Raw genomic sequence first — 27,281 nt, forward strand, 5'->3', positions numbered from 1 at the left:
TTTTATTATGTGGAATGGGAAAATAGTGCTTGTAATCTTTTCCAGTGTCTTCTGTAGTAAAAAGGATTGAGCACTAATGTTTTGTCTATACGTAATGAATATCCAGACATGCATATGGGCTAAAATCTGAGGTGGCTGCACATATCATCTTATTAGTGGAAATTTGGGTGTACATTCAATCCAAAAAACTGAATATAACTCCAGCGCCTGACACTGAGAACGTCTCATGTCAGCATCTCACCCAGAACAGTTCTGGCTATGTTGGGGTGCTTGCTGTTTCTCGTGGGTTACATTTTATGTTATCTCTCACGGTATAGGCTTGACTTCTGACTATTAAATGTGTATTCAGCCCCCTTATTTTACAGGGCTGACTCCAATACCACACAGTGCCATTGGAAAAGGCAATCTTTAATCAGTGATTAAAGATTATCTTTTCAGATGTATTTGTTAATTTCTTGCTCTTTTAAGTTGGTTCTTAAGGATCTGTTATATCTGTTAGAATAATTTTGGGGAGGGCTTTCTGTCTGAGAAGAACTGGATTTCAACCCTTTGCACTTCCCCCACTGAAAACATTTTCTGGAAGGAGAAAGTCGTTCTGCTGTGATTCAGGAGAGGGCCTCCCTAAAGATATGTTTAAACCGCAGTTGTCATTAATTCTTACCTGATATTGCACTGAATGTGCCTTATTACCCACAAAATCTTCCGAGTTTGTTGGGAGGTGTCTTCATCCTGCACTAAGCTATTTGACTGAAAGTATCATTTAGAGCACTGCGTCTTCTGGCTGAAAGCCACAATGCTAAGTATGAAGGATCCAGGATAAATCATCAAGTGTTGGTAGTTCTCCAGCGTTCTCGCAAATTCTTTGCAAGGTACAGACAGTCCTCTGAGGTCTGCAATGAATCCTTCAGACCTTCAGACAAAAAAACCCCGTAGAGTATACTCCAGACACCAGTGAGTGCATATAGAAACAGTGGATACATTCAGTAATTCAAGTGCAGTAATTAAAATCCCAGCCTTTGCAGCAGGGATTTTCAACCTGCAGGAGAGTCTACGGTAAAAATGTAGCTTCATTTTGGGAGGAAGATGGAAAAGATTGGAAGGGTAGTGCTTAACAGAGGAGAAGAGAGGACAGAAAGAATGTTGGGAGAAGACAGGATAGTTATGAAAGGATAGGGCAGGGTGTAGGGCAGAGTGGAAACCTAAAAGCTGCCCTTCAGATTAGGTTTTGAAATGTTTCAAAGTAGCCAATACCATTTCCTATTTTATGGCTGTTTCCAATCTCATTGATTAAAATGTCATTTCTAAACCAATTTTTTAAAAGCTATACTCTATACCATTACAAAATAAAGATTAACATTTTTGAAGCATAGCTGACATACACCTGCAATAATTAGCCTATATCATACCACCAAATTTTATCAGTCCCCTCTAGTTTTGGTTGGTAAGCACACCACCATTATATGGTGACTTTGACAGACCAAATGTGCCCTGCAACTGTGTTCCTCCTTGAATCTTTACTCCACTTTCCTGGAGAATTATATGGGTTAGCTGCATACCTCCAGCAACATATTTCCATTATGAGGGGATGCAGTTAAGTAGTTATGATTGATGAGGAATTATATATCAGTGAGAAACTGGCTGAGCTCCTTAACCACTTATTTTCCCATTGTTTATCTTTGGGGGTTTTAGAGATGCAGAATTGCAAGCAAGCTTTGATGTATGTTTTGGGCATTAGCTGGGGTCCACTGGGTCATGCTTTTCAAAGCTTTTTGTTAGGAATATTGAGCAATTGATTTTCACTGGAAAACCTGAGGGCATCTTCATACTATTGCTATCAGTATGTCCCAATTCTGTTCTCCACAGAAATTCAGCAGGGGTGCAATTTAATGAGACCAGTGAAAGGAATCTGACCACTCTATTTATAGCACACTAATTGATCACGGTAGCCATGATAGGAGGAAACTTCAGAGAAAATCAATGCAGTATCAAATGAAAGTAGCACTCACACCTTTAAAAGAGAGCTGCATGGAAAGCCAATTAAGAATGAATCCATTTGACAATCCACGGGAACAACTTGGACCATGTGTGTTCTTACTTTAAGTTGTAGGAATGAAATCACACTGAGCAGCATCTTACTTGCAAGGTGAGCCTTATTATATATTTTCTTCTTCATCCTGTTGATACTCTGTCCCATTAAATCTTCTTGATTAATTGTTTTACTTTCATATGGTGACTGTAAACGTCTTCTTTTAAGAGCTCGCCTTTGACAACCTTATGCTTTTTTGTAATGAGCTCTGATGTCCTTCCCTGAGGATGGCAGCCACACTGTGTAGCAGAACTGCACAGCCTCTTGGCTGTGTGTCCAGGACTCAGGCACAGTCCTAGGTCTCAGGGCTTTCACTTAAATGCAGGGAGAAGGTGGTCTGTCTACCTCCATTCTCATTCCTGTCATCCAAATACTTGTAATCATCGTAGATACACAAAGCGTAACTGTTTGTACACATTGCTAGTGTTTCTTAAAGCTGTGTAATGGATCTTCGCTTCCTCCTCTAGTTGCATTTTTTTTGTTATGATATCTGCTAAAATCCTGAACAACCCCGCCATGCTCCACCCCGAGAATTTTGGTTTTGTGGCAGGTATTCCCCTTTACTGGATATATCTCCATGCCATGAGGCTGACTGCCTTTCAGTACACTGCTTTTGGGTTGCTGTAGGAGGATGAAGCAAGCAACAAGCCACCATAAAGGCATTTTAGCAGTAACTTGCCTCAGAAAGAGACAAAAGGGGAACACACATACACTTTGGTGACTTTAAATGTGCTTTTTGTTCTTGTGTTTGTACGTACACAAAACTTCTACCTCTTCTAAAAAAGATGGCAAACACAGCGAGCGGGAGAATCACTACTTGTGCCTTACATGCAAACCTGTCCAAGCTAGTAACGTGTGTCTCCTTTCCTTCAATGCTTAAATGTGCTTGCAATTAAATGGATAAAGACCTTGTTTTATTTTACAGCATGTGGGATACAGCGCTTAGGTTCAATTTCTGAGGAAGAATGCACATTTTTTTTTCAGTAGGATAATCAAAGGCATGGCAACATGAAGTAGCTGCATGAATAATTCTGTTTTTCTGCTGCTGAATGGGAAAGGAGTAAATAATCTGTACCTTCCATGAACAGTTAATTTCTGTGGGCTAAATTTATATAACACCAATAGCTAAGCATATTAATGGTGCTACATTTTCTGTTCATTCAGTTTTGAGCATATGTAGTGGCGTGGAGTTGTGGCTTAATTAGCTAGATGAATAATGTCGGAAATATTGTCAATTATCAACATGGTCTTCATCTTTCTTTAAGCCCCAACTGGGAATCCAGTTCCCAATGACATCAACAGTTGCCAGGGTGAACTTTCATAAGATAGTCTTTAATCTTTCATTAAATCACAGACTAGGAAAGCAGACGTGAGGACTGAGATGAAAAAAATGTGCATTTGCAGCACTGATGTCTTCTCTGAAAAAAAAAAAAAAGAAAGGCATGCCTCTATGTTTTTGGAAAAAAGATAATTTACTGCATTGGTGAGCACACTCTCTCAGCCATGTATATCATCTAAACAACACCATGAAAGAAGAACTTAGAGGATGTAAACAGAGGTGGGATGTGTGGGGCTTGAGAGAGGTCAAAATTAAATATGACACTAGGGCCTGAATATGATGAATGGCTCAGCTCTGTTATGTGCAGTGTTTGAGAATGGAGGTGAGGGTGGCACGTTTAGCATCTCTTCTTCTGGCTACATTGGGCTTTAGCTGGACATTTTTCAGAGCAACAGGCTGTGATTTTAAGTTATTGTACAGGAGGGGGCTGGAGGAGAGAAAGTCTCCGTGTGAGCTACCAGTACAGAGATGATGTTTGAACTCACACTCAGGCTGACACAAGGGGAGAAGAGGAAAGGACTGAGGGCAGAATACTTTGGGGCTCATGTGAAGCAGCGTGGATTAGGAAGGTCTTTTGAGAAACAACTTCGAGTCGGGAGGGCAAATGGAAACTGGGTTTTGACTGACAAGCCCCCGAGGGTTTGGTGCACTAAGCTGAGATTGGAGGAGTAGAAGTATCTGTGTCACTATTAAGGGACATAAAGGTGCCATCTAAAGCTTTCATTGTGGAACAACGCCCCAAAATAGCAGTTTGGGTCAATATGTAACTGTCTCATTCTGTGCTATTTTGTCTCATGAGAGAAAATTCTTCTTCCCCACGAACCTTAACATGCTTCTGTCATTACAGCATTGTGGCTCTAAGAATACCATCACTGTAGCTGTTATTGACACAAGTCTTCTCAGCAGTTCATTTCTGTCCAGGTCTTGGTCTACCAATGCAAAGCTCTGTCCCCTGTTTCCTTGTCCTAAATCAGTCCTGGCCCCTGACTGGGACCAAATGTTGAGCCAGTGCTTCCCTGTGTTTGTTCACTCTATGGTGTGGCTACTTTTTGGAAAAAGAAGTACAACTGCAATTTTATATTTGTTTTCCTACACTAGAAATGGAAAAGCCATAACTTTACACTTTGGAAATGGAAAAGATTTTAAAGAGGCAGTAGGGAACAGAGCTACAGCTGCTTTGTTTTATTTTGCAAATATATTAATTGAAAAAACCAGAAAATAGGAAAGCAGAATCTGGAGGGTTTGGGGTTTTTTTTACAGATTTTAAAGTTGGGATTGATTTCCTTTAAAGTCATGAAGTCTTGCTCACAAAGCTTTTATGCTTTCCCTGAGGCTTTTCCTTCCTGGAAAGATTTTTTACAATTTTAACTTAGTCAAAAGTAGTGCACTAAGCTGTAATTTATGTTGCCAAGCATTATTTCCCAAGGCCCTGCCTTCTCACACATAGGAGCACACGGGTGAAACTGCAGAATAGAATTATCTTTGCCCAGGTCGCAAAAAGAGAAGTTGTCCCTGAGAGCACTCTGTCGTGTTTTCCTACCAGCACCAAGTTCATACTTATGTCCTTGAAAAATACCATTTGCATGGATGACAGACTGTCACAGGGCTGGGACATAGGTTACTGCTGTGAGATGGAAGCCTTTTGGAGTTCTTCTGAGTCACTGGCACCATCTGTCCCTCTTCCTGAGGTAAGGCCGGATGGAGCGAGTGGAGCCCTGGCATGCCGTTCGGCTTTTTATTTGGCATTCCCGAGCTTGCATCAGTCGCAGGCTGATGGGGAGGTTGGTTTAGGATAACTTGTTTTGTTCCATATTCTGCAGCAAACCCTGGGCATAATCTGCTTTGATTCACATATTGTATTGCAGGAGGAAGGTTTTGCTGCAAAGCAGATGGTTTCGAAATGATTGGTTTTGCTATTAGTGCATCACATTGGGCTAGATATTGCTTGCTTCTCACCCCTCCTTGTTCAGAAGCTTGATTTTCTTTCGAACACACAATAAAAACTAAAAAGGGGATTCAGTCAGGTTCAGTCAGGATTCACACAGACCGCAATTCTGATCACCCCGATAGTGTCAGCCTGGTTTTCTTCTCTGCTTTTACCAGTGGAAGATGTGTTCCTGTCCTTTCTCTGTTGGGTTTAATCCTTTCAACATGGAGTGAAGTTCACAGCCCTGGACTCATCAAAGCCAAATTGATCAAAAGAGCCCAATCCTTAATTTGAATAATTTTTAGGCAACAAAAAGTGTGTCAGGAGACTAGTAAAGATAAAGGGGTCAGGTTCCACACAACACTGTGTGTGGGAAGACATGGTAAGTGTTGGTCTTGCAGTGGAAGCCATGGTGTTAGAGGAGAATAGGACCTTACAGATAATCCCAAGGCTGTGAGTTTAGTAGCTGAGTGCTTTGCGGGGATCGCTGCAACACTATAGAAAATAAAAACTAGGAGAATTTGAGTTTAGTGCTGTTAGTGAGCTTTCAGCCAAGTAGTCTGACTAGTGAGGCTTGGCTGTGGAAGACAGAATGAGTGGAGGGACGTGTGTTTCGGCACAGCAATGACAGTGGAGCACACATAGGTAAAGGGATTTCTCCAGGGATGATGTTCAGTGGGAAGAGAGCAGGGAATGAGGGCTGAAGTCTTTGGGATGGTGAAAAGTGACCTACAGCATTGAGACCTGAGGAGGACAGTTTGCATGGAATGGGGAGACTGGGGAAGAGGCAGAGAAAAAGGGTAACACAGCAACTGAGGGCATCCTGTTTCCTGAGCATTAACAATAAAATAGAGATGGGATGAACAGTGAGTTATTTTACAGGAAAGGTACTGTAATGTGTTTATATGCTAAAGAAAAGGAGAAGGAAGGGTGAAAATAGGAGCTGTCACTGCAAGAAAATGTCATCAGGAGTACAATTAGAGGAGTTGGTGCTGAAAAGTCAAATCTCTGGGTTGTTTCCCAGGTAACAGGTGAGCGTGTTGGGGCAGGCGAGGTCCAGGCTCTGGAGTGGGACCCGGGGATAGAGGTTCATGTTTGTGTGTGCCGTTTGTTTTGCCCTCGTTTTCAGAGTCCTAAAATAGATCTCGTTTCCCGTAGTATTACATAACAGTGAGTCAAACCCAGCTTTTCAACATCTTTAATTAGCTTTAACAAACACATTTCTAGTTAACACATTTAAGGTAATGAACGCTGCTCTCCATCCTTGCAGAAAGGGCTCAAAGGTTACCTGCAGTGAGCGTGCAGGTGCCTTTCACCAAAACTGATCCAAACATCTGCCACCCTTTTCCATCCTCTTGAGCTAGACAAGATGCTGCAGTGCAGGAGGTCCAAACTTTCCTGTCCATAATGCCGTTGTCCTTCTGTGTCTGACATCTGTCTTTACGCTTTCTCTTCCCCTATGCCCATCTGTAGGCTCCTGCGAGCTGTGGTGCAGCCTCCTGCACTCCTGAAGCCCTGCAGCTTCGGAGAGCTGGCAGCGGTCGCCTGTCCACGGAGATCACCAGGGCTGGTGTCAGTTTGATGCGGATTTAAACAAAGCTAGGCATGCCAGGTTGGACAGAGAGTTACTTGCTTGAATTTCAAAATTTTGGCTTCTGGTTTGATTCTTGCTTCAGGCGTTATTTCAGATCCCACATCTGAAGAAAAAAATATCTTCTCTACGTGGCTGGGAGCCATGTCCTGGGCAATGCAGTATGATCTTCACTGGGAATACTTTTCATCTGCTGTAATGGTAGATGATGCACTTGTCCATGTGCTGGGATAGTAAATAGCATCTGTAATTTTTACTGCTTTGTGTAGTACTGAAAAACACACCCCAGTATGATAGATACAGATCAGGGAAGAATCATATTTTATGTGGACTATATAAAACTATATACAGCCTGCTAATCATGCCACAATGCTTTTATTTTATAAACTTGGTGCTCTAGTGGAATGCACGTTGCAAGCTTTTTGCACTGATACTGGGTTATATTAATCTGTCACCACTTGTTTAACAATAGCACTTCAGAAAAGATAATTTATTTTTTTGTGAATGCATCTGCATCTGTATTTACTTTTGTGTCAAAAAACACAATGAGGGAGAGCTTTATTCCAAAAAATAAAATACTTGTAAACTGATTTTTCTTCTGTGAAATACAAAACCATGAAAAGGTCTTGATCACATTATTTATTTACTACGAATTCAGCTTCTCTGTTAGCCTAGCTCTTATTCCCATTGGGGCTGTGCTGTTCACCCTGCTGATGATAGGGGATAAATTGTTTTTATTATTATGCTTCTGAAGCCTCTTATACAGAAAAAGCATTCAGTAGGTACTCAATAGTGGAGAACTGTTTCCAGACAGGTACGTTGTTTTGAAAAAGGAGAATCTCACAGCCCAGATGAGTTACTCTTTAAGACCATCAGAAATAACTATTGGTGTCGACATTTACAACCCTACCTGTGGATTATTATTTACTTTGGATTTGTTAATTGTGTAATCAGACTGGGCCTGATTCTCATCTGATGCAGAGTCCAGCTCCTCAGAAGCAGTTAGTTACGTTGCTGTTGCTGAGGTTCTCCAAAACCCCTGCATGTTCTCACCAGATTTGTTGGTCAGTAAGCACTGGTGTCCCTCACTTGCAGCTGATGTTTAGAGCTGGGCTCTCTCTGCTCCCTCACTTTCCCCTTTTTTGGTTACTGATCCCAGTCTTTTAAAGTTGAAACCTTTGAGTTATCTCCTGAGCTAATAGGAATATGGACAGAACTTACTTACTTACTTAACACTTTTCTTAAATATACAGTACATTGCTCAGTCCTGTAGGAAAGGAACTGGGATGCAAAGACCTGATGGATAAGAGAGTAATAATTATAAAGTATTTTTCTTGGAGATTTCTTTATACCTTGCAGCCATTTCTAGTCTGCCTTTCAGACTATACAGAATGTGGACAACAGAAGTTTAAACAACAGACAAAATGAACAGAAACATTTGTGTGATACTAATTTTCTTTAAAAAAAGCTATTCAGTAGAGGTCACTACAGTGTATGGAAACAGCTCCCAGGACTCCTTAATACGTATTTACACAATAGACCTCATAGTAGCCACTCTGTTTAATTAGTGGTATTTAAAAGGTTTAATCTGTGTAATCAATAGAATTTTAAAAGTCTATAGCTTACATTTGAAAGTGAATATGTTTGCTTTGTATGAGACATAATAATTTTAAATTACTTCATATTTTCATGGGTTTCTTGCTGTTTTATAATGGGCAGCTGCCAGCGCAGAATGTCTCTAAGAGAGTGTAACTATGTCTGTACTAATAAACTAGACATGCCCAGGGCTGCTCCCTGCTGCTGGAGTGGCTACGTTCTGGCTATTAAAGTTTTGTTATCCTAAACAGATAGCTACATCCAAAGAGCATTTTGGGAATGTGCCTGATTTGTGCTACCTTCCAAATTGTTTGGGAGAGTGCTAGGTGGCTTTGACTTGCTCTAACAGTTTCACAGCATAGATAATTGTTTCTCCTCCGTGAATGCTTCTGAGTACTGATAAATGCCCAGTATAGATGCTGCTTGGGTTTTGTAAAACATTATTTTGTGTATCTTGGTATTTCCTCTGGTACATTTTAATAGGGCAAGGCCTGTCTCCGTAGGCAGGGATTGTGGAGCACAGCTGATGCAGTCAAACTAGTGCAAGTCCCCAGTGAGCTCAAGTGGGTGAGCTGTATACGAAGAGCATTGCTTTGGAGATCTTTGCACTCACCCTTGCAGGCTGGTGGGGCAGGACTGGAATGTCACAGAGTTGAGCTGAGCAGACCCACTTGCTATTAACTTCTATGGATCTTTTCAGTGTTAAGTGTTTGTAGTGGTGACACGATCACATCTTGCATCGAATAAATTGTCACGTCTGGTGTTTTTCAATGCTTGGTGACACTTGGAGGCAGCTGAATGCTGCAGTAAAAATGCTAGTCAGCTGAAAATATAGAGAGAATTTAGATAGGCAGAATGAGATTACTTGGGTTGTTATTTGACCAAGACATTGGGGTTAATACTTCTACTTCTACAATGGCACCATGGGACTTTATACAACCAGAAGTGGCCAAGACCTCAGTTGCTCTTTTTCTGCTGAAAGCTGGCAGCTCCAGCGAGCACACCAAGCCTGTTCAGTTGTGCTGGAGCTTTGGGGCAGAGTTGAGTCCAAAGCAGAGGAACTAATTACTGAAATGCCAACCACCGTCGTGCAGCTCTGTGGCTTCCACCTGGAGATTAACCTGCATGGCCTTGCTTTGCAGGTGAGGTCTGTCACAGTCACAGAACTGGGTGATGAAGTTTCCAGCAGTGTAACTGCTCAAAATAACAAAGCAATCTGTTTGAATACTGAGGATGGTGTGAATACATATGGATAGTGCTTGCCTGTAATTTATTTCATCACATAACTCTCCACATCAGATCTGCATGAAATTCAATTTCTGATCCTGGCATAAGCTTGCATTTTGTATGATCACAGCAAATAACAGAGTGGAATCTGTTAGTATAGCTCCAAGGTGCTGCATTCATATGCACAAAACCAAGGGCATTGTAGTTCTTTTAAAAATTTAAGCAGAAACATTATAACTTTTGACACTACAGCCTTTCTAAGAAGACTCGCAAATTTTCCATCAAGACTAAATGAAAATGTTTATGTAAAGCATCTCCCTTCTAGAGATTTTTTCTTTCCGTAGACAAATATCAAATGTGTCAAAACTGAATTATTTCAGTTTGGGAAGGCTGCCAGTATTGAGTGGAGCATTCAGACATCTCACGTCCCCATTTACCTCTAGGCCGTATCTGTTCCTGTCTCCAGGAGAGACTACTGTGCATCATAGGAAAAATATTTCAACCAAATAACGTTGTCTTTGTAAGGAAATGGAAGCTTAGAGCACTCAAACTACAGCTCCTAGGGCAGTAGTAATAGCTAGCAAGCATTTTAAGATAATTTCCTCCCCTTTTTTTTTTACATCTACCTTCCTCCCCTCCATCCTGTATTTCAGTGAACTCAAATTCTAAGGTTGCCTTTGCCTTTTGGATACTGGCAGATTTAACTGCTTCATTCTTATCACAAAACACTTAAATATTCATGCTGCTTTTAATTTTAGTGCTGAAAGGCTGTAATGGATATGATGATGCAGGAATTTGGGTTCAGAAAATGGAAGACTTTTTAATGCTTCGGTTATGTGTGAAGATTTATCAGCCGGGCTCCAAAATGAGCAAAGCTGACTGGAGTACTGCTTTAGATTATCTGTTTCAGTAAATACACAGCCAGGATCTTTAAATGGCTAAGCATACAGCTGGTGTCTGATATCTAGAATGTGGCTTGAAATGTTGTTCATTCAGGATGAGAACAGGTATTACAGATCTATAGTACTACAATGTACACATATATACACATCAGCAGATTTCTCTGCCTGAATTGCCAAAAAGAAGGGTAACAATGCAACATATTAAAAATGATCTTATGGTTATTCCAACTGGGATTTATTACATTTAAGGGAATTTAAATGAATTATCTGTGCATTTCTTATTTCCCTGTGTGCTGGCAGTAGGCAGCCTGTCTCTCCATTGCTGGCATTTGGCTGATTAATTGGCCCCTTGCTTGGTCTGTTTTCCTTTTCTTCTGTATAGCTTATTCTAGTGCTTTCCCTTTTTAATATGGTAACATCAAATTTGCTCAAGGTCTGTGAACTAATGTGGATTAAAAGTCAAGCAGCAGCAGCTCTAATACATAATTGATCTACCAGTAGGACACAAAGAACTGATTCTGGTTCCTAGATAGGACATGCCTTCTTTTTTTGTCCTACGCTGATAGTCTGAGCTCTTAAATCTATTTTAAATTAAAGTGAATAGGCTACTGGAAACTGACAAATTATCCATGGTAATAAATTATTTAAGAGATTAATTTGATGTTTGAGGCGTAATGATTTTTATACGCAGATGCAGACACACACACACGCTCTATTTGACACATTCTTTTTTGATTTTGATGTGGCTCAGTTCATTGGCAGCTGAAAATACCTTACGTCTAGCAAACGCTGTACACTTTGGGCCTGTATTTGTCTCTTGCTGTGACCCCACACCTGTTAGTACCTAACAGAAGATTTTGCTTGCTTAAACTATTTTCTGTAGAGGTGCGAGAGCTTTGTGACATGCTCTCCAGATACCCTCAACAACTGCATCCCTTTGCGGATGGACAGGTTGGAAAAGGCCATGTCTAGTTACATTAACGTTGGCTCTGATTTTGCTTCAGCTTGTCGTACGTCACTTTTTTTAGTTGGTGAGGAATGACTCTTGACTGTTCAGTTAAGTGGGGGTAGAAGCTTGTTTAAGGTTTAATGTTTAATGATATTCTCACTGAAGTGAGGAGTTCTGTATTTTCAGGCTGCTTTTGAGGTACACATGGCAGTCACAGCAGGGGCATTTGCAGCTGTAGCATGAGTGACAAGTGGATGATGGTTGCATGGTTGTGTGACTAATAGCCGGATGTACGTGCCGGATGGCGTGGCGTGGTGCAGGGTATGGTGCTAATGGATGGGAAGCAAGCAACAGCCAACAGGATGTCTCTCCCTTCCATTAAGTCCATTCAGGCATGCCATATGTCATCGTCCCTGTACTGGGGATTTACTTCTCCTGTTAGCATCAACCATTAACATTGGAGTGACAGTAATGTAAGAAAGCAGAAAATTTAAGCCATGCTATAGAAGAGGGCTCCAAATCAGAAGGTGGCCAAGTCAGAAAAGTAGAAAGGAAGGAGAGGGAAGTAGGATCTTTTTGTGCACATTCTTAAGCTGTCTGTAAAAAATAGGTTACACTGTTTTAGTATACTGCATTGGACTTAAGATGCTACAATTTGAATGATGTTTTAACAGTAGAGCAATAAACATTTTACAAACTGTAGTTACAAACATTTGAAGATGTTACATATGCAACAGCAATATCTTTTGTTAAACAATGCTATATTTGGAAAAAGACATACTTCGGGATGCAACCGCTCTTTATTAGGTTGGTAGAGCTAGGAGTGTAGTGGTAAACAGTCAGTCTCAAAATGGAAATTTAACTTCTTTCCTAGAGGTTTTGTTAATGAATGGAGTTAATCTGAGTGTCGCAGGCTTTCCCTGGTCTGTGAGCTGCCTGCATTGCCCTCTGTGACATGTCTGAAAAGCTGGGCTCGCAGGTGGGTGTTGAGCCAGAACTGGGGGAGCAGTTCATTCCCAGCCTTTGGAAACTGAGCCTGTTCAGTGTTGTGCAGACAGCTGGGCAGCGGCTACGTTTTGTAAATCCTGGTTTAGAGAGTGTGATGCATGAAGCTTCAGGGTTTTCAGGTAAGGTAAGCCTTCGTTTAGGTGGAGTAAGCTGTGCACATTTTCCGCAGTTACTTGCGATGAAAAGATGAGTGATGTCAAGCAAGCCAAGCAGCTTGAGTATCTTACATAGGGTAAATATTAACATCTACCTGCAAATCAGTTTTTTATTTAGTTTGAGAAGTCTGTCATCACATTGGTTGCTGTGGCTGATCATGAACTTCAAAAATAGCACAGCTTTGGGAAGTGAAGTGTTTTTGGAAAATATCAGGTAGACAGACCTCATGTAACCTCAGTGATTTTATATTTTTCATCAGTGTCTGACTTGTTCAGAACTGTGCACTCTTACATGGTTTCCTTATGTTCAGAATGACCCTCCTGTGTTTTGATTTGTGCCCATTGCCTCTGGTCCTGTCACTGGGCACCACTGAAAAGAGCCTGGCTCCGGCTTTTTATACCCTCCCTTCAGGTATTTATATACATTGATAAGATCCCCCTGAGTTTTCTCTCCTCCATGCTGGACATTCCCAGCTCTCTCAGACTCTGCTCATATGAGAGATGCTCCAATCCCTTCATCATCTTCATGGCCCTTTGCTGGACTCACTGCAGTATGTCCCTGTCTGCTTTGTACTGGGGAGCCCAGGACTGGACCTGGCACTCCAGATGGTTTCAGAGTTCAGTTCTTTTTCTCTGTGTGTATCCATGTAACATGGAATGAGGCTACTGTTATTTTGTCTTGCTGAGAAGAGATTCACATGGGTTCCACTTCTATCTTAACAAGAAGAGATCTGCATTTCTGATTTTGATCTTCCAACTCATTGGACATGAATTTTCAAGAGTTCCAAAAGTGTGATTTTAGGATAGACTCTAGCATCACATTTATTTGTTACTGGCACATACTAGTAGCACAGTAAACATATTAGCTTTGTCCTAGGTAAGTATGATAAACAAATAATTATTTATTTGCCCAGTTGTTGTGAATCTCTGTTTTTTTACTGGCAGGGTTTCCTCCGTAGCAGCTAACACAGAGACAGCCATGCTTATGTGGCTTAAAAAGACAGGGGATTGATGTCTGAAGTTAGAATTCAACAACAGTGATTTATGATCCTCCAGAGTAATAACTGGAATGACAGCTCTCCCTCAAACAATATTGAAATTCCCTGGGCTCCCAGGAACATTTTACGTGTGTGTACCATCAGCAGTTGTTCAGGAGTGCGGAAGAAAGGGAAGCTGAGGTGGAGTTACCTCACAGGAAACTGTATCTTTTCAAGCACCTTTGTAAAGATAAAGTGTAGCTGAGCAGTTCAGAATGAGGCTTTCTTGAGGCTGAAAGGCTGAAATAAATCTCCATTCTGTACTATGACAAAGACACTTGAACACTTTTTGGAACTGGAAATAGTTTTGTACTGCTGGGAACTGACCTTTGAAAATTTGTGTGCTGCATAGTTCATGATACCTCTACTTTTAATAAAATATAATACTTATTAATGGATCTCAAGTCAGTTATTCAATTTTCCCAGTAATTTAAAGCTTAATTATGCTGCATTCTAGATCTCAGCGGCTGTCCTCCTCTGATTTTCCCTAAATCACTATCCCTCCAATTTTACAGTTCAGTTCAATTCTCAGGACTCTCATTTGCATAGTGACAGATTAAAATTGGATGGCTAAAATGATAACTGCTCTTCGTGCCTATTGCAGTGGTGCAGACTGATTCCTCATATTATGAGGAAACATATGGCTCATGAAATATCTCTGGAATCACTACAGTTTTCAGTCTATTGCATTATTGTAAATTGAAACTGATAAAGTGGTAATCCAATTTTAATGCATCCTGTCTGAAAATGTGTTGCATTTTTGGAGGAGCTTTGGATAATGAAGTTGTAGGCAACAGTTTAGAAGTTGTCCATTTCCAGGGAAAAAAGTGAATATTCTGGTTGGAGAATTGGTATCTTTTGACTCAGTAACTTGTTGGCCCTGCAAAACTCCGCAATGTTGTTTGAACTGCCACAACAAGGAAACTTGCATTTTTGCCTCTGTGCAGTATGTCTGTTCACCCTATCCATCTGCAGACCTGTGCACCCCGTTGACTGTGCAGGTATACTGATATACCATTAAGGACAGTCAGTTAGATGTAGCTTCTTGCAAATTTTGACTAAAGCCAATCCAGAATTAAAATTCCATAGGTTGGCTCTGGTTCTTCTGGGAAATTGTCGGTTGGGATGATATGCAGAAATTATATGGAAGGCATAAGATTTAGTATTTACTTACCCTATTGTAGTTTAGGTCTGCAAAATCAGTCTTGACATATGACTGTAAAACATGGATCCTCCATGTAGGAATACTTTACATTTCTCTTTCCCTGCCTTTCTGTGCAAGTTTTGAAGGGGGGCTAGAAAAGGAACATGATGAATATATTTTTCTTTTGCGCATCATAGTAATTTCTCTGTATCCCTCCCTGAATTAATTTTAGTTTAATATGTCCTGTTTTCCTCTGCTCCTCACTTTTGTCTTATTTCTATGGTTTCTGCCTTGTCATTGTTTCTTTCAATCCTTGTCTTAACATTATCCTAAGGTTTCTCTTCCTTCCTTCTGCTATGAATGACATGTGAGATAGCACAAGGGATCACTTGGGTGAATAAAACAGAACAAGTAAGTGTAGCTCCCCTGAGGCAATTCTAGGTAAGGTACTAGTTAGCCTACTCACATTTGGAAGTGGTCAGGCACAAGAGGGGGGCTATCTGATAACTACTGATGCTCCTCTTTGATATGGCCTCAGGGCTGTGGGAGGCTTTCTGCATGATGAAAAGCATCGTGACAGTAATCCTGTGGTCAGTGGTCTCGGCAGAGCCAAGGGCTGTTTGGGCATCAGTGTAGCCTCACTGACTACAAGAGGGTGACTTCAGGACGAGGGTGGTACAAACTGAGATGCTGGTGTGGCATTTCATCTCCTCCTATACAGTCCCTGGCCAAAGACTTTTGACTTCAGGAATTTGAGTATGGCATTTTTATGAACAGTAATTCCCAGCATTATTTTTATTCCAGCAGCATTATGAAAGTATTGTTGCTATATTTATGCACAGCAGTTTGCAGTATAGTGTTCTTTCCATTTGTCTGTAATCTTAATCTAATAAGACATTCACAAGCTGCCTGGAAAATGGATTTTTTTTCCCCTATGGGAATTTCCATAGAAAAAATCACCATCTGATAATTGCCTATTGTAAAGAATGATTTTCATCACAGGAAAAGAAAGCAGTATGGAAGAACCTACTTCTACCATCTTTCTTACTGGTTTTCTGGCTTTGCCTATCTGGAAACAGCATCACGGTGTGAAAAAGTTTTGGTTTTTTTTCCTCCTTTTTAATATCTCACATTCCAAATGAGGTGTAACTTAGATTTAAAAAAGAGACAGTGTTTGTAGTTGAAGACAGAATTGGCCTTGGAAAACAGCATTTTTCATTTCCTCTTTAAAATTAAAGCCTTTATTTTTCCAGGTTCAAACTAAACAAATGAGCCAAGGGAAAAAAAATACCCAAAACCCCAAGCCCCTGTCAAAACAAGCAAAAATTGCTAAAAGAATTTCACACAATGTCTGATTAAAACTTTTTAAAAAATCAGGTGACAACCTCTTGAAGTTAATTTGCAAAAATAAAGTAATTTCAAATGAAAATGAGAGGTTTTATATAAAATATTTTCTTTATCAAGCCCATCTAATTAAAAAAATGAGAGTGATCTGAGCCCTTTATCTAAATAGTGGAAGCACAAAATCTATGTAGATTTTAAAATTTTATTATATTTATATATAAATATGCAGACACATGTGGTCAGATGGCTTTTAAATCCCTATCCACCTAATTAATTTAACCAAGATATAATTTTTATGAGTAGCATATTGAAATGAAAGATGGAAGATTATTTGAAATTAAAACAGATACTTCAATAAAAAGAACAATATTCTCACTGGATGGATACCATTGCTCTTCTCATCTCATTCAATTTAACATATTTCTATATGAGCTGTAAGATAAAATGACTAATAGAAATGAAAAGGAGGACTGCCAAAAGTCAAATTGCTTCACTGGAAGCTTCTTAAGCTTCTTAAATGACAACATCCAGTTCTAGATAATTAAATCTTATTTTGTAGGAATGTCACTGAATGATGTTAATTTGCCTTTAGGTAGTGCTCTTTTGGTTGAACACAGTAACAAAAATTTATTTGGGCACTTTTTGTTTGTCTTAGAAATGGTTCAACATTGTTTAATAAAAATCAAAAGTTCTAGCTAGGAGAGAACAAAGTCATGGTCTTACAGGAGGAAATCACTAATGCAGCTATGCCAGGGATCAAGCAAAATTTCACCACCATTGAAACCTGAAAAATTTTTTGGATCTGAACCTTAAAGAGCTTTAAAACAGAGGGACGGAGGTGAAGTCTCCTGTTGTTACAGACAACCTGAAGCTCAACTTACTCATAATTTAGTAATCTTTGTCTCAAAATGAGTTGGGTTGCTTATTCCCCACCAAACTTGTTGGCTGTGTGATGATTCAAAGTTTTCTACCACTTTCCAGTCTAGCTGTGTTCATGGTGAGCTTTTTCTCAATTGTTTGGATGTCAGCATTGTCCTTTGTTTTGAAAGGGTCTGTCCTCACCTCTCCTTTATTCTCCCTAGTGTGTTTATAGGTAGCATCTGCCTTCCAGTATTTGTTTTCATAAACAAACCAATCCAAATTCTTTGAGACTCTACAAATACACTTTTCAGTCTCTTTATCATCCTACCATACCACTGGATACGGTCCCAGTCTAAAGACATGCCTTGAGCACAGGTGATCAGTCCTGACACACAAGTTACTTTGTTTTGAGGCATTGCAATTACGTTTGTCATGGATGGATGCCTGCAGGAAGTTTGGTGTTAGGAATGCGTTGTTCTTTCATACCTGTAGTGAAAGTTACAGTTTGGGAGCAAGACTTGGCTTTCCTTTCCTGATGTGGATGGCTCTTGGTTCCTCTGGTAATTCAGCTCTTGTTGTACTAAGGAAGTGAAATATTCCTTCTAATCAGACCTTTTATTTCTCTAATTTTCCATAGTTTTCTCTTTAACATGCTGAAAATTAAGTTTAGTCGTGCTGCATCTTGCATCAGACAGAATGTTTCACTGTCTTTCTAGTGGAGCTTTCCATTATGAAGACACTATTTTGGTTCATCATAGTGATTTTTTTTTCTCCCTGAAGTGCTTGACTTTTTTGAATAGCTGGAGGAGACCTGAGTTTATTACCTTCAGGAATAACTCTTAAGTGACGTTTGAGATACTAATAATTTAATATGCTGTCTTTGAACTTGTAACTTCTGTTATGAAGATACAATTTTCACAGTTTTGACTCTGTAGCCTCTTGTTGCCTGCAGATGCTACGGCCTGAATTCATCACAGCACTCAAGTTCAGCCTTAAGTAAAGCATGCGAGTGTGTTCGTGATATTTGTCTAGACAATCCTTTGAAGGATGCCTCTAGACTGTCTGCAAAACCAGTTTCACTGCCCATAAGGGCAGCAAACCCTCAAACACAGCCCCACAGCATAGGTGCCCAAGCACTCTCGCAGTGTTAGTATGTAGCAAGGTGTGTCCGGACGGGCTGTTTGCAGGTGATGTGCAGCAAGCTTGTGAGGCCCTGATGTGGCTGGGCTGCCAATGCACCTGTGGGCACACAGCAGTCCCAGCGGTTTCGAAGACTCCACTTCTAAGAGCTGTGCAAACACAGTTGACTTCCGTGCTGATTTCAGCTGGGGGAGCTAATTGTTTAAAAGTAGACTTCAGAGGTATAAATGTAGACACGATACCCAAGGAGTGGAGAATACTGTGGGCTTTAAGAAGTTCTTTAATTTTTCGCATTTGGTAATGATGAAAAAGGTGGGTCATTTTTATTATCTCTATGATAATAGTTCTGACACCACTAAGGAGACTCACACTGATTTTCAGTAGGAATTTGGCACTTTCCTCTCTTAGGTACTGTTGAAAATGTCATCCACTGGCTTTGCTGTTATTACATGTGCTGTAAGAGTTTCTGCTGGCCACAGCGGGACCTTCTATGAAACCCAGAGAGCTGGCTCAGGTGATGGCTGAGTCCAGCACAGGGTGGGATGTGGTCCCAACAAGTAGAAACCTGGCTTCCTAGCATGTGCCGAGGGCGGTAGCAGGCAACAGCAGCTGGGTCCTTGGAGAGGAACCTTGTGGAGACAGGTTGTATAAATTATGTGCAGCAGAGAGGTAAAACTGCTGTGCTGTGAGTGAGCAAAACCACGTCATTGGAGATGGAAACCTGGTGATGCAGTTTGCTTGGGGTCATTCTCCAGCGCTGGCTTATAGATGTTAGAGAAGAGGTCAGTTACTGCCATGCACTGGTAGTCGCCCTGTCCTGCAAACAGTAGTGTAGGGGTCTGCTTCTTCCTCTGCAGCCCACTATTAATTGCCACTGGTAAGCCTCGTATCACAAGAACTGTGGTGCCTAATAGTAACTACCTGCTTGCCTGCGTCTGGGGAGTGGCCATGTCCCAAACTCTGTTCATCAGAGGCATGCTTAGGTTGTGTTCCGCTGCATAATCAGAGGTTATTGTGAACGCTAAAACATTCCACACACTGTGTATATATAATTAGTTCTTTTTAGTGGTTTGGTAATACCCCATCACCTTTATTACTTTTCCAGTCAAATGCACAGCTTACTTCATGGCTGATCTCCATTTCTTACTGTTTTCTGGCATGGGATTCTTTTTACTTAGAATTCAGATGATCCATGGGTTACAGGCTTTTCTGTTGAAGTGCAATATGTCTACAGAGGCAGTTGCGACTGCCACCACGCTTGTGACTTAATCTACGTAAAAACCCACAAGAATCAGTGATTTGGAAGAAATTCCTACCTGCTGTTTGTGTAGGATGGCCATCTGCCTGGCAAATCCCTGTGCAGAAATCAGATACGTCTGAGAAGAGCCAGACAACCTTCTGACACCTGTTTCTCCAGCAGCTGTAGTTGCTTATTCCACTTCTTTATTTTCTCACCAGGTGCTGTTGAGATTGGGTTTTGGATCTGCATTCAGCAGCTTTTGAATTTTAGACCCAGCACTGTCTACAATGCAGGATCATTCTGACCAAATACCCTTTCTCTTTCTGGGCCCAAATTTTGGGGGTTCCTAATTACACGTTAGGAAGTGCTCCTGAATTTGGGCACCTCAGTTCAGTTACAGAAATCGATGAATAGCCAACTTCTTTAGTCAGCTCTGGAAAATGCCTTTAGAATTGATGATAAACACTGAGACAAATTGGCTTTTAATATTAAGTGGCATCTTCTATTTGAGAATCAGTCCACATATATTCATGACCCTTCAGGTAAATGGATTCCAAGATGCAGAAAAAGGTAGTGGAAGTGTCAAAGTGGTACTTTGTAAAGATACTCCTTTTACCTGCTAGAAATTTAATATCTTCATGAATAACTGAGTATTGACAAAACCATCCATTCTGAGCCCGCGGTAGAATACAAATACCTCTTTGCCTCTTGAGAGCTTCTCATTCACAAATTGTCCTCAGTTGCTGTGTGAGATACCTTTTGACCAATAAACAAACGTTTTGTAACTAACTTTGTGTGTGTAAGTTTCGGGACACTTGTATTAATTTAAAAGCTTATAATATGCTAAAAGGCATGCAGCCAGGAATGGCTGGTTTGCTTTGCTGTTTTCCATAGTGCCTACATTATAAAAAGTGTTTGACCCCCATAAGGCTTAACACAGTTACCATTCCAGTGTTAACTCTGAAGATATCTTCAATGACATCTAGATGAAACTAGCAAAAGATGTCTTCTGCAGGGCTAGTGTATGCTCTTTTGGGCATGGTACACGACATGCTGCACTGGGGCTTCTCTGCTGGAGCAGCAGCCATGATAAACCAAATAAACACAACCTTCTGTAGATGAATGGTATCTCCTGCAACTAAAGGTTAAGGTGTCATCCAATGATTTATTCTTCCTAATGGATTCATTGGATTGCTGTGATAGGGACATAATTTACTACCTTTTGTATATCAGAGGTTGTGTTCTTAAAATGGTGTTTGGGGATTTACGATATTGAACAGGGTGAATTACATGTCAAATTATCAACCATCCTGTCTGACATTTAGTCAGCACTGACAGGAACTAGGCGTTTAGCAAGTTGTGGCTTCTGTAGCACAGTCTTTCAGTACGATTGTTTTATTTCAAGGCTGTTGTTAATCAAATGTTTCTGGAGAAAATCACTAAAATAGACTGTTAATTGCATTGACTGTTGTGCTGTGGCCAGCCAGATGTTAGTAGCGTGTGTTGTAGCTGTCATCCTCCCTGCAGAATATTGTCAAGGCATTGCCTCCTTGACAGAAAATATTTCATCTGGTAATCCACCAAGTCGTTGCAGTTTCGAGGCAGGTGGCACCCTGATTGATGTAAAGACTCCCTGGGTTAGGAGTGCCTGCCAGTATTTGAATGGTATTTTTGAGAGGAGCAAGTGACCTCTTCAGGCTTTATTATTCCCACAGCTCTGTACACATTCGCAGAACTAAGGAGGTTCCTTGGCACATGCACTTTTTCAAAGTGTATTCCTATCTGGAAACATTTCATTAAAGAGTTCCTTTCTACAGCTCCTGCCTTCCATATCTGACAGTTCTTGATTAGTTGATATAGCTTATGATTTTTTCTTGGCCATTTTTTTACTGTGTGCTGTATGACCTTAAATCACTATGCTTTCATTGCTGCTTTGTGGATTATATCTAGACTGTTGGATGCTTCTATATGGCCTGCTGTCTTGTCTCCAGAGGAGGCAAGATATGTCTGTTTGCACCAAGTGCCCCATCTAACCATTGGATTGCCTCCTTTTGAGCCTCTGATCCCACTGACACAGACCTGAAGCTGCCTTTACTGCATCCACACAGGAGGAGGAGGAGGTGTAGGTGGGAAACGTGTCCTCGTTTGTACCTATATTGTCAAACGGGAGTTGCTGCTGCTGAGGGACACGGTTTTGATCTAAGTGACTACCATGGCTGCCTAGAGTGGACCACCTGTTGAATAAGGGTTCAAATGAAAGCCATTAATTTAGTAAGTCTGCATAACTAAACACCAAGAAGGTTCTGACATAACCCTTGAAAACTAAAGGGGACACGTGTCAATTTACAAGCCTGTTTACACCTCTTGCTTCCTTGCTCAGTAACTCTAGGCAATGTAGGAGATGGCAGCAGGTTATTGCATTGTTTGAGCTTATGATCAACCAGGCAAAGACAAAATGAGGACATGTGATGAATTTGGCAATAGTATTCCAGGACAGAGTGGCTGCCCTCTTCTAACTGCTAAACCCTCTGGCATATTCTCTTGACTTACTTAGAAATTGAAAATGCGGATCAGAATCTTTCCTAGTGTGTTGTCTGCCCCTTGTGTTTTTCAGTAAGAAAAAAGAAGTCATTGGTTCAATACAGATATTCTATCCTTACATTTAAGCTCCCAGAAGGCTTCTGACTATGTGACAAGAATTACCGTCATGGATATTGCATAACAGTTTATGCATAATGTTTAATGCATTCTCAGTTTTATGAAATATGGATAATACTGGAGACATTTTGAATAGTAGTTTAGATTTACACTTGCTTTTTAAGGTGGACATAAGAGGGATGTTTCTAGTGCTCTTCAATGACACTGGAAGAGTTGCGATGGTTAGTATTAAAAATGAATAAAATCTGTAGAAGTGGAAAAGAGAAAAATATGTTGTGTAGATGGATTATGGGCAAATCATAAATGTTTAAAGCATTTCTGGAGGTTAGAAATGCCGTGCCTTTATTCGAATACCGTAGCTGTCTCAACACGCTTCTTCACCGCTCTGTCCAGGGTGTGTTGCTGCTTGGTGTGGAAGGTTGGAACTCAACTGAGAGGACACAATTTTGAAGAAAGTTTCTTCTTGTTTAAGGTTTATTATTAAAATGAAAGCATTCAGCATAAAAAAATGATTTGATGCATGTGCAACTTCTGTTAAGAGTCAACTCACATTGTATGCATTTGTTTTGTGACATACAGGACAGTTTTCCAGCTCGGTTTGGAGGAATACATTTCGTCAATCAGCCGTGGTATATCCATGCCCTCTACACAGTTATACGGCCCTTTTTAAAGGAGAAGACACGAAAAAGGGTATTCTTCTGTTTAATTGTCCACTACCTGGCAGTTGTAGTCAGCAGATGTGTCATGCTCTAATAAAGTAGATATACACAATGTATCAGCTTGCTATTGGTGGAAAGTATTTAAATACATATGCATTGTAAAGAGTGTCTGTAACTGTTTTAGAAACTTATACAGCATTATCCTTTAAGGACACAGTCAAGCAGTGCACTTAAGTGTATTTTAAAACGTAAGCATATGCTTTCCTCTGGGTTATATAAAGATATTGTCAACATTACAGTTTCTATTAAGATTCCATTCAATTCTATTTCTATTAAAATTATTTGTGTCTTTCTTTTAAGAACAGAGGTAGCGAGTACGAAGTCCTTTCCTAGTGTGATTCCTTGATATTAGCGTGAATGAAAATACACAGCTGGTATATAGTAGCTTGCAAATACTGATTTGAATGAAAGCCAATGAAAGGAAATTTGTGTGCATGCATCTGTGCATAAACATGAGCAGTCTCTGAGATGTTGCTGAATTTGCAGCATTTGCATCAGTGCAATTAAATTAGAGCTTGGTGGTGATAGCACATAGAATGATATTATTTCTGTAACAGGAAGTTTGTCATCCAGGAAAACACAATCAGCATCATGTACAAAGCCACTACAAAGAATGTGACTTTTTTTTTTTTTTTTTTAAATGGGATCAGCTCTCTAAGCAACTCTATATTTTCTCTCCTCAAACACAGCATCCAAGGCTGCAATGATCCTTGGTGTTTAGCTGTTTTTTACTGACAGATTATGCTTGAGAGGCCTCTGGTATTCACAGATTTTGAACTATAGATCACAAAGCCTTTTATGTAATATCTGTTATAAATATGCAAATGAAAACCCATTTTGCAGGATTCAGTTGCACTCCGTTGACTACAGCTTCAACAAAGAGCATTATAGTGCCAGATATGTTTGAGGCCTTTTTAAGTCAAGTGCTGTATATGCATAACCAGGGAGTAAAGTATAGCTCATGGGTGTGTTACAACATTAAAAATAAGTGACAAGGCAGCTGAACATGGGTGCTTATCAGTTAGCATCTAAATTTTTATTTAGACACCTGAATCAGTGGCATATATTTTCAGAAACGCTGACCTTTTACAAGTGTTTTTGCCAATATCAAATACCTATAAGAAGTAGTCAGGTGGTTAAATACCGATTTAGGGTCCAAAACTTAGTGTCAAAATGTGAAAGTTATGCCCAGCATGTAAAAAAATAAAATCAGCTTTAAAAAAAACCTTGAGAGACAGAACAAATGACTGAAAAAAACCCCAGACCCAACAGAATTCTCTTCAGAATTTTATCAGGCTCATTATTTGTCTGTTGTGTTTATCCTGAATTATTTTGTATTTTTTTTAATATGCCTGGTAGATTTGCAACTGATAGCTATATTCAGATCAATGTACTACTAGGCACGTATAAAAACAATTGCTAAGAAGTGAAACATTCGGTTGGAAAGGCACCATAAAACAAATTACTTTTGCCATTAATAGTTGTTCTTTCACACAAGGATCAATTCCTTTGTGAGATGGAAGAACGTTACTGGGTTTGCACGGTCGTATTAAGCTTCCTGTCTCCACAGCTGACTGGAAGATGGGCCGAAATAAGCAATAGAAGACAAGCATATATTTGGTCTTTTTGTCTTTCTGCCTTTTGAATTTAACTCTTGATAAATCATGCTAGGGGTATAGCTGCCCAGAGAAGTCCCTGCAAGGTGAAGTGGGATGTGAACCGATAGTGCTTGGTGTCCGTCTGTGCGGACACCTCTGCCTGCCCTGTGGGGGACGAGGGGCAGCGTACAGCTGTTTGGAGGCAACATCCTACCTTGCCTTCCTGGCTGCTTCAGCGCTAGTAAATTAAAAAGGGCTGGGCGCTGCCATTCCTACTGTTTAATTGTACGGGCACTTTCTGGCATGGTACTGGCTGGTGCCAGCTGGTGCTTTCTTAGATGTTGCCCGGGAACAATTTGGGGATGGCATGGACCAGTGAGCAGTATGGATGAGGTGAGCTTGTTCTGGAGATGAAAGGAATTTAGCCACATGGATGTGCACTGTGTCATGGCACTTGCTCCTAGTCCCAAAGAGTGAATCCTGACCCATCTTACTTGCTAGTCTAGAAATAGCTGCTGTGAGCTGTCTGTGTAGCCATACCCAAGAGCAGGCATTTCCTCCCAGTGGAAGGTCTGCAGGTCCCTAGTATCTGTGGGAGAAGGCTGTCCAAATCCAGAGGTGCTCTGTTTCTAGTGCTCATCGGGCACACATTCCAGGTCTCTGAGAAGAAACAATAAGATTAAATATAAACATAAATACAAGTATTCATATAAATTTACATTTATATAAGTGTAAAGCATATCTGAAAATAAATCACTCTACCAAAACACTGATGGCAAATATCAAGTAGTCCATCAATTATTCCCTTATTGTTGTCACAGATATTATTGAACTGTTATTACTTATTTCCTATAGTGTCAAGTATGGATGGTAGTTACTAGTACCACCACATCAAGGAAGAAAATCTTTCCAGTGGAGTTTTCATTACACTGCACTATTGATCTTATTTATAGAACTCATGGCTGGATGCTGAAAGTCAATACATATTCCTTAATGTATATGGTGAATACTAATTTTATTTATTATTTATGGTCTTAATTTATTCCCTTAATTTAATTCACAGGATTAGGGAAAGCAAATAAAAAGAGATAGGCAGTCTGTCTGTCTAATCTTCAGTCCATCTAGTTACCTGACCTCAGTTCTTACCCTCCTTAGGCTCCTTGTCCTGCAGACATTTAAAGTCATTTATGTTTTAATCACTTTGTAGGTTTATGAACATAGTATGACCATGCTTAAGGCAGAGGTGATATGTGTCTTGGTGGCCATCTCTGTTAGCCCAACACAGCTAGAATATTGGAACTGTACAATATCCTCTAATAACGATGATGTAATTTGGGCTTTGATGATTTTTGTGATACTGCTTTGTTTTTACCTGCATGTGTACATACAGATATTTCTGCATGGTAATAACCTCAACAGCCTGCATCAGCTAATACACCCTGAGATCCTGCCTTCAGAGTTTGGAGGAATGTTGCCCCCCTACGACATGGGGACGTGGGCAAGAACACTGCTTGACCATGAATACGATGATGACAGTGAATGCAATGTGGACTCCTACAACACTCCTGCAAAGGATATAGAAAAGGACCTCTCTCCCAAATCCATGAAAAGGTGGGTTAAAAGTGCTGTGGTCTTCTAGTATTGCCATGAGGTTAACATTTGCCTTCCTCGTCTTTTATGAAACTGCAGGTAGTTCACTCAGTTCATTATATATGAGGACTGGGTTTTTTCCTTTCTTAAGATCACTGTTGATTATAGACCATAGTGTTGATTTGATTATTGTGAGCTCAGTGAGTTGTGAGCTCAGTACACCTAATTATTTCTGTGGTGCCATATAGGTAGTGTATACAATACTGGCTTTGGAATAAGCTGATATCGCACCCCAGCCTACAGTAAGTATTAGAGAGACAGTGCTAGCTAGAGTGAGCCTCGGTGCAGAGTATAAACTGGGGCCAATTATCCAGCTGGGTGGTGATGATAACTCTTACCTTCCTCCATCCCATAGCCCAGTGCCTGGTATCCACCAGCCTGTAGGTGCCAGAACATTAACGGCATCTGAACTGTCAGTCACAGTGACTGCACACAGCATGAGAAAAAGTAATGAGGAGAACCAGGACAAAAATCAGTGCCAATTTTTATGCTCGGGTCTGGTAAACATCCTGGCGTTCTGATATTCTTCTCTTTGTGAAGATACAGTATAATGCTTGCTGCATTTTACCATTCAAAATAAAGTAAAGTATAGGGAGAGGTTAGTTACCTCTCCAGTAACTGTGGAAGCGGTGAGGTGATTCACCTGGGAGGGGTAAACCTGGTCCAACCTTGCCAGGGCAGTAGAAGAGAAAGGGGAAAGATTACAGCAGGGTGATAGAAAAGGATGAGCAGGGCAGCAAAAGTCAGAGTGCAGCTCATAAGGGGTAGGCCTAGCAATGAATCAGAAGAGAACAAACAGGGCAGAAAACAATATATAAAGTCATTAAAATTAAGTCAGAATATGCTAAACTGAGAATTCAGTTTCAGGAGATGGCATTTGATGCAAAAGGGAGAGAGACTCTGGAAGTAGATCAAAGAGGATAAAATATTTTCAGACTCCTCAGCCAGGAAGATGATTTTGGCTGGAAAATGTTGCATGGATTGGGGAAGACAGTGCAGTTTGAGAGGGAGACATTTTTTGGGAAATAGAGAGGAGACAACAGGAGATTGCCATAGGAATAAAAAAGAAAAAAAGCAGTGAAGTTTGAGGATTTTGTGTTGGAAAAAACC

The 27,281-nt window shown here is 40.4% G+C and overlaps 1 protein-coding gene across 1 annotated transcript in view; it reads left to right on the forward strand.

Annotated features, from left to right (window-relative positions):
• The window catches only part of CLVS2 (clavesin 2), a 51,401-nt gene that overhangs the window by 20,410 nt on the left and 3,710 nt on the right, over positions 1-27,281 (forward strand). The window contains exons 3-4 of the mRNA XM_075497341.1: positions 22,784-22,894; positions 25,912-26,132. Of these exons, the coding sequence (XP_075353456.1) occupies positions 22,784-22,894; positions 25,912-26,132 (332 nt within the window). The remainder of the gene's footprint in view (positions 1-22,783; positions 22,895-25,911; positions 26,133-27,281) is intronic.

Source organism: Mycteria americana, chromosome 3, assembly GCF_035582795.1.
Source record: "Mycteria americana isolate JAX WOST 10 ecotype Jacksonville Zoo and Gardens chromosome 3, USCA_MyAme_1.0, whole genome shotgun sequence".
Classification (NCBI taxonomy): domain Eukaryota; kingdom Metazoa; phylum Chordata; class Aves; order Ciconiiformes; family Ciconiidae; genus Mycteria; species Mycteria americana.